Consider the following 10876-nt stretch of genomic DNA (forward strand, 5'->3'; position numbering starts at 1 on the left):
ATGAAAAACATAAAGGCTACAAAAAAGAAAGTGGAAAATAAATACTAACAAGGCAAAACCCGAATGAACTAAAGTCTAAAGGGTCCATAAACATATAGGCTAACACTGACAGCCTAAATTTGTTCAATATTCAAAGTGGTTCAGTTTTAGCATTCACAAACTTGAAAGGCAATATACAGTACATTTTAAACACTAGCTAGCAATCTTTATTAAATTGGTATCGAACAAACTAAAACACTAATCGGTAATCGGGTCAGCCTAACTACTCCAAATACTTAAAAATCAGGTGCCGGGTATTCTTCACTTGTTCGAGTGGGTCGGATCTTCAATTCTCAAGTCATATCGAACATAATTACTTTAGAAAAAGTTATTGAAATTTTTTGTAACTCATGTGAAATGTGTTGGTAATTAGGATTTAGCCCAAGCCTCTTAATGTTTAGATTAGACCACTTATGAATCCCTGTTTTTATAAGGTTTAACCCTCACTATTAATAAAAACAATCTATTATCTTACAAAATGACCTTTTCGTTTTTTATTTTTTATACATAGTTACAATTCATATGAATATTAGACTAAAGGGTCCCCACGTAACCCACAAAAGTCATATCACCTCCCTCAACCCCATCCATTTCCCATACATTCTTTGTGTCACACTGTCCATCACCACCATCCACCCTCATTGTCTACCACCACAACCATTTGTCTGTAACCCATTATTTTGTATTTTTTGCATAAATTATCAATATTGAACATCCTTCACGTCTAACCCATCTATCAGTATTGAACCACCATCCACTATCTTCAAGAACAAAAACATGGAGTTGCAAACTCTAACAAGAAACAAATACTAAATATGGGATCGTAAACAGATGATGTAAAATCAGCTTTCTTGCTAGTTGATAATGCTACCAAATGATGATTAGCATGAAACATCCGGTAAAAATTTGAATCTCAGACCGTCCTTTTTTTTTTTTTTTTTTTTTTTTGAATCTTAGACCATCTCTAGTCACATTTTATTTTTGGAGTGAAAATAGAGTTAATAGTGATTTATTTCCAATCATATTCTATTTTACACTCCATTTACACCAAAAAAAAATTATTCCAAGTATATTTACTCTCTCCAACCTTTTTAGATTATCATAAATACCCTTTAATTTTACAATGTTTTTATCAGTTTGTCTTAAATCTTTTTTTACAATAATTTTAAAACTTTATATTATCAAATAAATATAACCAAAAAATAAATCATATAAAAAGAAATACTCTGTTAAATAAATAATTTCATTCATAACTCAAATAGACAAATATAGATATTTAATAGAAATGTTATTGTGTTATAAATGATTAAAAAATATATAAAAAAAAAATTAAATACATTTAAGACAATTATCACCTTCAAAATATAACAATATAATTTAAATAACCTCAAAATATATAAACTCAATAATAAGAATAAATTAAATAAATTAGATATATACAGACTTAAACCTAGAAGTAGCTAAATATGACAACCGGAACTTACGATATGTTTATAGTGTATATGAATAGTGTTACGTAATTAATACTATACATAAATCTATTTATAGAGTGAAAGATAGAATTGAAGTGTAGTCTATTCGTTGCTAACCATTCTTAAATTTAACTTCAAGCATCCACGTTGGAAATGTCTTTTCATACCAAAAAAATTACAATGAGGATGACCATTATGAATAGTTAAGCTAAAGGATGTATTTGTATCCGTGTTATGAACATTTGAATCCGATCTTTCCTACTGTTCATGCACTCACTTAATTATGCTCTTGTGAGCTTCGATTAATAATTGCAACATGAGGATCATGCCTCAAAAGCATAGTCCAATTTCAGCATTCCAAGTTTTAGTTTAACAGTATCTCAGCATGATGCGAATTAGAGTTGATCACGGGTTCAATCCCACAACTAGGACTTAATTAAGTGATCGTTGGATTGATACAAGACAAAATTGCAAAAATGGTCCCTGTTGTTTGCAACTTTCTTTGGCTAAGGTCCAAAAAAGTTTTACCTTGAAAAAATGAGGGTTTTATTTTGGATTTGGTCCCTAAAAACTAACGGATGTTAGTTTTAGTCTGTTATTACATAAATGGTCCTAAGGCCTGCTACATATTATTCCAACAGCATGTCCTTCATCCTATAGAGGCGCATTTCTTGAAAGCCAACTGTTGATGACTTGGTGTCAGCTACCACAAATAACTGTCATTCTTGATATATTTTTTTTTACCTTTGGAGGGAACCAGGATATACAATTACATAAAATTATCAGGAATTTTAGTCTCTCTTTTGATTCGATTGATTGGATTATATACTATTAGATCATGTGACACCCAAAATTCATATTTTAACACTAACAGATGTCTGCAATATTCTTTCATTTTGTTTCTTTCCACGTTACTGTAGTATGTAAAAGGATCATCCATTCCATGGCATCTCATTTATTGTTTCTATCAAGTGATCTAATTCAATATCTTGTCTAACGAGGATACATGACTACATGTAATATATGTTTCAGTTATTGTTTCACAGAAGCGTGTATGTTATAGACATTTTTTTAAATGGTTATAAGATACACACTTGTTTTCTTTAAATGGACGTTCAAAAAAAGTCATTGTTCATGTGGGATCTTCAACAAGCTAACTGGATGAAGCTAAACTCATGAATATGATTGTTGAACATATATCACTTGAGTTACGTTCCATTCATTTGAAGGACAATGAAAAGTTGATAGGCATGCACCATCGGGTGCAGGATGTGGAGTCATCTTTAGAAACTGGTTTAAATGATGTTCGCATGATAGGGATAAAGGGGGATAGGAGGTGGTGGAAAGACAACTTTGGCTAGATCTATCTTTGATAAAGCATCTATTGAGTTTGATGGTATAAGCTTTGTTGAGAATGTGAGGGAAGTTTCTAAAGTAGTGTCTGGTTTGCAGTCTTTGCAAAAACAGGTCATTTCAGACGTATTAAAGGATCAAGACATCACTGTACATAGTGTGCATGATGGGATAAGCAAGATAAAAATGAAGTTGTGTGGTAAAAAGGTTCTTGTTGTTCTAGATGATGTAGATCATATAAGCCAGCTTGAGGCGTTAGCTGGTGCACCTAACTGGTTTGAGCCTGGAAGTCGAATTATTATTACAATTTACAACAAGAGATGAGCAATTGCTGGTGGCACATAAAGTAAAATTGGTTCATGAGGTCAAGCTATTAAATAATGCAGAAGCAATTACTCTCTTCGGTAGATATCAAATCTTCTGGTTCTAAACTTTGAGAAGCTAGTACACAAAGTTGTACATTATGCTGCTGGTCTTCCCTTAACAATCAAAGTATTGGGTTCTTTTCTCTGTGGTAAAGATGAGCTTGAATGGAAGGATGCACTAGAAAGACTCGAGAAAATTCCACTGATCAAGGAAACCTTGGAAAAGTTGGAGTCAAGCTATATCGGTCTAGAGGAGGATTACAATGAAATATGCATTGATGTTGCATGTGAATTAAAAAGCATGTTGAGCAAGGATTCAATGAGAACACTTAAAAGCAGTGGATTCCATGTAAAAAATGGTTTAAGAATTCTTTGAGCAAAAATCTCTCACAACTATGTCAAGTCTATGACACTATAGAAGAAATGAGCACGGATATTGTTGATCTATTGCACTCAGATGAGCCCAGCAGACTCAGCCAATCATGGATCTACGAGGAAATTGAAGATATACTCGATATCGATTTCGAATTGGTAAGCATAATGGTGTATTTGTACTATAGAAAACTTACACACTTCCCAAGTTTCATGGTCACTCTTTTGGATTATAGGGTACTGAAGTAACATCGGAAGAGGTTTGTCCTGAAATTGTTAAGAGAGGTCTTGGAAACGTAAAGGAAGCTGCATTATGGTTGTTTTCGTAGCAATTCCAGATTCGATCAAGTCAGCCATACTTTCCAAATGCTATATTATGTCTTTGTTGGATATTGTAATTATTTACTCAAATTCAAGCACACAATCCCATTGTACTTGGACTTTCAGCCAAATTATATACGAGTTTAAGGACCAGAACAAAAGGTAAAATAATGAATTATCGGCTGATAAATTGCAATTTACACATCTATTCCTTAGGTATTAATTACACCATCATAAGGTAATGTCATTTTTCATGCAAATTTCTTCCAGTTTAGACCAAAGGCAGTATCAGTCTTTTCTTTAGGAACTTTTTGAAGAATGTTGCTATGAAGATGGAGTTGTATTTGGTCTAAAGCCTTTGCAATTTTTTCTTCTTACCTTCTTCGGTCATGTCACCCATCTACAGTCTATCTATCTGTTGCTTCCAAAAGCATCTAATGCATCATAATAATCAGTTTGAGCCAATAATGCTCCTCCTATATATCTTGACTTGCCGTGTTGATAACTCAGTATAAAGATCTAGCAGCAGAAGACCATACTTCAATAAGGCCATAGAAATCGGTTATAACCTTTTGTAAGATTAAGAGAGAAATCGGTCGGTTTAAGGTTTGTGGGTTTCAAGAAAAAATCAATTTAGACCTTAAGAGGTCTAGAGTACGAAATCAGTTGAGACCTTTGCAATTGATTAAGACCTTTTCAGGTATAAGGTAGAAAATCGATTAGGGTTTTGCTTGTTTAGGAAAGATGGCTCTGATACCACCTATTATAAATATTACGTTAACAAGAAGCAATAAAACACATATATTTGGATGGAAATCCTTGGAAAAAAAATGGTTCTGATACCACTTATTATAAATATTATGATAACAAGTAAAGATCAGAATATGTAAACACAATTATATTAATCAAAATAGCTCTTTGATTATTGTGAGAAAATCACTCAAAACTCACGGTGTTTACAATGTTTTCCAATGATCATAGCTCGACCTAAAACAATGTATATATAATCCTAACTACCGGCTTGTAATTAGATTACAATTAGGAAACTAGAAACCGACTTGTTTATGATTTCCTAAAAACTAGGTTGCTATTGCTTGGTCTCCAAGTCCTACTCGACTTAGGATTCCAACAATCACCCCCGAATCTCTAAGTCCTTCTAGAGAATTCTTCAACCCCGATCCGGTTTTAGAACACGGACTCGTCGTTGTCGTCACGTTCTGAAAAATCACCTTCTTGTAATTTTTTGGAGTCGTTCCGGACATTCAGAAGCAAAGTGACCCGCTTTGTCATATCGAAAACAAATCACCTTAGATCGGTCTTTTTCCCTATTTTTCCGATTCTTGTCACAACAACAATTACAATTTTTGCAATTGTTGGAATTGGGTTGAGATAAATCAGAATTTGACTGTTTATTGGGCCGATTATTTTGAGAAACCCTATTATTCCCTTTGGGCCCGCCTGATCCACCTGACCCAGATAACCCACTAGATCCGGATCCACTTGACCCGCCAGTCTCATTAAACCCATTCGATTCACTCGTTCCTTTCCACTTTCCCTTTCCCTTCGTTCCCGACGAGATACCTCCACCATCGGCGAACAGGACTTCCGATCCTTCTCCACCGTCATCCGCTTCCTTTACCCTTTCCTCATAAGCTTTCAGGCGACCAACAACATCCTCGTATCCAACAGTTTTCAGGTCAAGAACTTGTTCGAGGGAGGCTACAATATGGATGAACTTCTTCGGTAAGGATTTAAGAAATTTCTTAACCATCTTCGATTCTTCAATTGTTTCGCCAAGTGCTGCTGATTGAGACGCAATTCCGGACAACTTTCTAGCAAAAGTATCGATCGATTCTGATTCCATCATCTTCATTCTGTCGAAGTCAGAGCTTAGGGTTTGAAGGCGAGCCTCCTTCACTCGATCAACCCCAACATGACGAGCTTTGATCGCATCCCAGAGGACTTTAGCTGATTCGACATCACCCAGTTGCATAATCAACGATTCTGGTATTGCTTGGTACAACAATCCGATTGCCAGGTAATTTTTTTCATCATTACCGTCTGTTCCTGGGTCAATCGATGTCCAAGCTTTGTGAATTCTGAGCACTACTTTCATCCTCAGTGCCCAGACGGTGTAATTAGTAGAAGTGAGCATGGGACATTGAATAGAAGTCGATCCGGTTTCTTTCACAGTCACCGGAGCAGGTCCTCCGTCGCCCCCTACATCAGCCATGTTGACCTAGCTTGTCAACAGGTTAGAAATTTTGGTCTCACAGCTTCTTGACTCAAGCTCTGATACCAATTAAAGATCAGAATATGTAAACACAGTTATATTAATCAAAATAGCTCTTTGATTATTGTGAGAAAATCACTCAAAACTCACGGTGTTTACATTGTTTTCCAATGATCATAGCTCGACCTAAAACAATGTATATATAATCCTAACTACCGGCTTGTAATTAGATTACAATTAGGAAACTAGAAACCGACTTGTTTATGATTTCCTAAAAACTAGGTTGCTATTGCTTGGTCTCCAAGTCCTACTCGACTTAGGATTCCAACAACAAGAAGCAATAAAACACTGATATTTGGGTGGAAGCCCTTGGGAAAAAAATACCACCTATATCAAATATTATAATAACAAGAAGCAGTAAAACACATATATTTGGTTGAGGGCCCTTGGAAAAAAATCATAAGACTTAAAAACATCCTCCGTTCGTCTTACACATATGGGACCATGTTATTTCTAAGTGCTTTATGGGTTTCTATCACTTCATTAATTAATTTTGATTGTTTAACTATTCAGGAAAATGAATTAGAAACAAGTCTAAGGTTTTAGCCAAAGTCATGAAGCTATGAGTACTGAACAAGATGACACTCAGGGCCATAGCCCAGGGCATCAACGAGTTTGGGGCATCAAATTTTCAATTGTTGTTATGGGTACGTACATTCACGAGAATGAGAATTGAGCGGCTAAAAAAAGGATATGCGTCATGTTGGTAATCTAACCATCGCACCCCTCTAAATTGAAATCGAGGAGTTGGACATAAGACGAGGAAATTAGAATATAAATGCATCTAATTTTGATTTAATGATATTGCTGGTATCCATCTCGGCTTATCCCTTGATCCCTAAATCAGACATCTGATTTTCTATTTCAACCGGCTATAAGCTTATTGATTTCATATTTCTGATATAGTTATGAGTTCTCGTTCTGATTTTTAATTCAATTGAATATGATATCAATGAAGCTTTAGGATTTCCGATTTTTGAGTTCTGAGTTCTCCTTCTCGGGTTTTGATGTTTTTATTGTGATTTTCCAGTTGATAGATTGCTTGATTTTCTTCCTCAAACGTTTTTGACAGTTCCTCTCTTTGGCGTATTGTTTGTAGGATTTATGTTTTGTTTTTCATAATTCGTTAGTAAATATTTCAAACATTCGAGCACTCTGATGTTTTAGTAGTTTATGACTTCTTTAATTTGTTTGTTTTACATTTCTTTGACATGATTGCCTTAGTATTTTGTTCTTATAACTTTTTTGGTAGACTACAAGTGTTATTATTTTGGTTTTTTGTTTTACATGACAAACTATTGTGTATAAAACGGAGCTCAACTACTTATGCTAGGATCATGTTCTTTACATTCATGTTAAAGTTAGCCCCAATGTAAAAGTACTTTTGAAAACAGGGGCAATTGTTTGGGTTGCTAATTGGATGGATTATCAGTAGTTCATTGCACTTTTGGGGGTTGCCGATGAAACTTGATTGTTGCTGACCTTATCATTTTTAATTTGAAAATTGGGGCTATATCATGGGATGATAAGACTGATATGTTTTGATGTTTCTGGAAAAGTCTTTAAAGTTCGTTGTTATTTTGAGGTGGCTCTACCAAGATCATTGTTATTTCTAGTGTATCTTATCCCACAAAGTTTCAATTTTTCATTGAGATTCTTGATATATGTTGATATTTTTGATGTTGTTGTTGGTTCCAATTTTAGTGATCAGAAGTTGCTCTAAATTGTCAAGATCTTCTACAATTGACATCATTCCACCCGTTGCATTTTGGGTGTGGTTTTGATTTCTAGCTTTCAAGTGTTTGTCTAGTGTTGGTGTAATTTTTGTTTCTTATAATATTTGCACTTCAGCTAGTTTTCGGTCTTTTTTGTCATTAGTTTTATTTCTGTGGTTCTAAAAAAATTTAAAAGTACTTTTGGCTTAAGTAAAAAGCATTACTTATAAGTAGTTTTCTATATAGAAATGTTTGTTGAATTGTTTTTTAAGAAATTCTATTCCATGGGGCAAATTTAAAGGGAAAATACCGCAAATAGACAAAAAAATGGGGGTCAATTTCGAAATTTAGTCATAAAAATAGGTTTTTCCGGCTATAGACATACATTCCGCGGAGGACCCTCCGCAGATCTCTGCGAAATGACGTCATCTCCGCAGACCACCCAAAAGTCTGATTTTTTAATGTTTAAAAGATTGTTCCGCGTAGGCCCTCTGCGGATACATTAACACCTCCGCGGAGTGAGTTGTTTGGCGTTCATAAATTCCTCCGCGGAGAAGGTGACGAGGAGCTCCGCGGAGAGATTAATGTCTCCGCGGAATGGGTGGTTGCAACGCATTTTAGACGGTTTTTTTGATACAAAGTGTTAATTGAGAACTGTAGTTGGCGTTTATATGCAAAACGCATTGATCCCACTAATGAATTTGAAATCAGGACTTTCAACAACGTGCACATATGTTCGTCATTACAGATACACCCTAATCATAAGCATGCTAATAAAAAAGTGATGGGTACTATATTGCATGAGATTATGGGAAAAACTCGTTCCAATGTTTGGAGACCTAATGAAATATCAAGGGATTTGAATGCTTTGCTGGAAATCAATGTAGATTACAAACAAGCTTGGCGTGCAAAACAATATGCTATGGAACTGTTGTTGGGATCCTCTGAAGAATGTTTTTCCAAACTTCCTATTTATTTTCACAATTTGAAGAGGCATAATCCCGGTACAGTGGCCTATATTCAAACAGATTCTGAAGATTGTTTCGAGTGTTGTTTTTATGCCATTGGGAGCACGGTAAATACAAAAAACTTGTTGTTATTTAATATATAATTTTTTAAAAAAAATTATAGAGTGTTTATGTGTTCCATTTTAATATATTGCAGATACGAGCGTTCAAACGTTTTTGTCGTAAAGTTATAATTATGGATGGTGCCCATTTGAAGGGTGATTTTAAGGGAACCATATTGCATGCAGTAACTATGGATGGGAACAACCAGATACTGCCCCTTGCGCACAGAATATGCAAAAAAAAGAGTGGTCTTACTTGGACATGGTTTCTTGAAAAGTTGTATGAATGTGTTGGTGATTGTCAAGAATTGACTTTTGTAACTGATAGGGCCGATGCAATTCGGGTTAGTATTAAAAATGTTTTCTCACATGCTCATCATGGCTTGTGTGCTTTTCATCTACTAGGAAACATAATACACAGGTTTGGGAAAAATGATAAAACAAAAGTGTTGTTTTGGAGGCTTGTGAAAGCTTACAAAAGAAATGTTTTTGAAGAATTGTGGTATAAATTTAGTTCTACTAGGCCGCAAGTAGCAGCGTATCTAAGTGAAATTCCCCGTGCTAAATGGACTAGAGCATATTCGTTGTCGAAACGGTACGATTACATGACCTCGAACAGTGCAGAGTCCATGAATGCTTTATCTGTAGATGCAAGGAAGATGCCTATAATACCCCTTCTTGAGTTCTTCCATCGTCTTTCATAGGAATGGTGTAACAAGCGTCGCATCGAAGGAGGTATGAATTTAATTTGGACTTTAATTAGGTCGAATAATAAGTTAATTATATATATCTTCTTTACAGGGAAACGTTCAACAGTGCTAACCGAGTGGGCTGAAAAAGTAGTTAGTAAAATTGAAGAGTGTACGACAGGATGGTCCGTTTCTGGTGTTTCAGATGCAATATATCAAGTGCATGATTTCAAACATGGTGGCATAGTTGATCTGAGGCAAGAGACTTGTACATGCAAATATTGGGAAGGAACTGGGTTGCCTTGTGGTCATGTCATAATGGTCTTGAAGCACTTGAAAAAAACTAACTTCGGACATCTGGCTATAGATGCTTACAAAATGGAAACGTACCGAAGTACGTATGAGGAGCCGGTTTACCCCCTTCCAGAACCGTATGATTTGGGAGATTCCTGTTGAGATGATGGTTGTTAAACCCCCGATAATGGATACACGTCAAGCTGGTAGACCGAGAAACAGAAATCGTATCCCGTCACAAGGTGAGGAACCTATAGTAAGAAGGTGTAGTAGATGTGATAGTACAACACATAATGCAGCGACTTGTCCGGCATTGGTCCCAAAGAAACAAAAAAAGGCTACAAAAAGTAGTGCGACATCAGGTAGTAACACAAAAGGGAAAGGGAAAGGGACAGAAGGGACTCAGGAGACGCTAGAGACGCACGGGACACAAGAGACGCGTTACTGACTTGTCAGTCCGCGTTACTGACTTGTCAGTCCGCGTTACCTATCTTTTTATATATAGTAAAGCACGTATCTATACGTCCGAATTAGAGGTAATGGATCATTTCACAAAATGGCATCCAATGTACCAACGTCTTCAAATGCAGCTAATCTGTCTAATGCGTCTGCTCCAACAAATGGTACATCTTCATGGACGACAACAGAGGTGTTGGTCCTAACATGATGTTGGATTACCGTTTACGAGGGTCTGCTGGTAATGGCTCCCCTTAATTGCCTTGTTGGTGATAAATGGTCCCGCTTAGTAGCTTTGTTCAACTATAAGGCGGGACAAGGACAAGAACGACTAAAACCCGATATTGTTAGTAAATGGATGGATTTAAAGACTAAAGTAACATGGTACAATCGATGCTACAATTATGAGAAAATGCGATGCTCTGATGCTGATGATGA

The 10876-nt window shown here is 35.7% G+C and overlaps 1 protein-coding gene and 1 long non-coding RNA gene across 2 annotated transcripts; both read left to right on the top strand.

The window, feature by feature from the left end:
- Positions 1-3183: 3183 nt before the first annotated feature.
- Positions 3184-4093, top strand: LOC145105329 (uncharacterized). The gene is made up of 2 exons (XR_013707272.1): positions 3184-3760; positions 3838-4093. It is a non-coding gene; the product is annotated as an uncharacterized LOC145105329 (long non-coding RNA).
- A 4621-nt stretch (positions 4094-8714) lies between these two features.
- On the top strand, positions 8715-10430 carry LOC145104609 (uncharacterized). Its single transcript, XM_079041827.1, has 4 exons — positions 8715-9005; positions 9095-9692; positions 9801-10000; positions 10056-10430. Exons 1-4 carry the CDS (start codon positions 8715-8717, stop codon positions 10428-10430), a joined length of 1464 nt encoding a protein of 487 aa, XP_078897953.1.
- Positions 10431-10876: the final 446 nt, after the last annotated feature.

Source organism: Lactuca virosa, chromosome 4 (assembly GCF_052849685.1).
Source record: "Lactuca virosa cultivar CGN04683 chromosome 4, Lactuca_virosa_CGN04683_v6, whole genome shotgun sequence".
NCBI classification, from domain to species: Eukaryota; Viridiplantae; Streptophyta; class Magnoliopsida; order Asterales; family Asteraceae; genus Lactuca; species Lactuca virosa.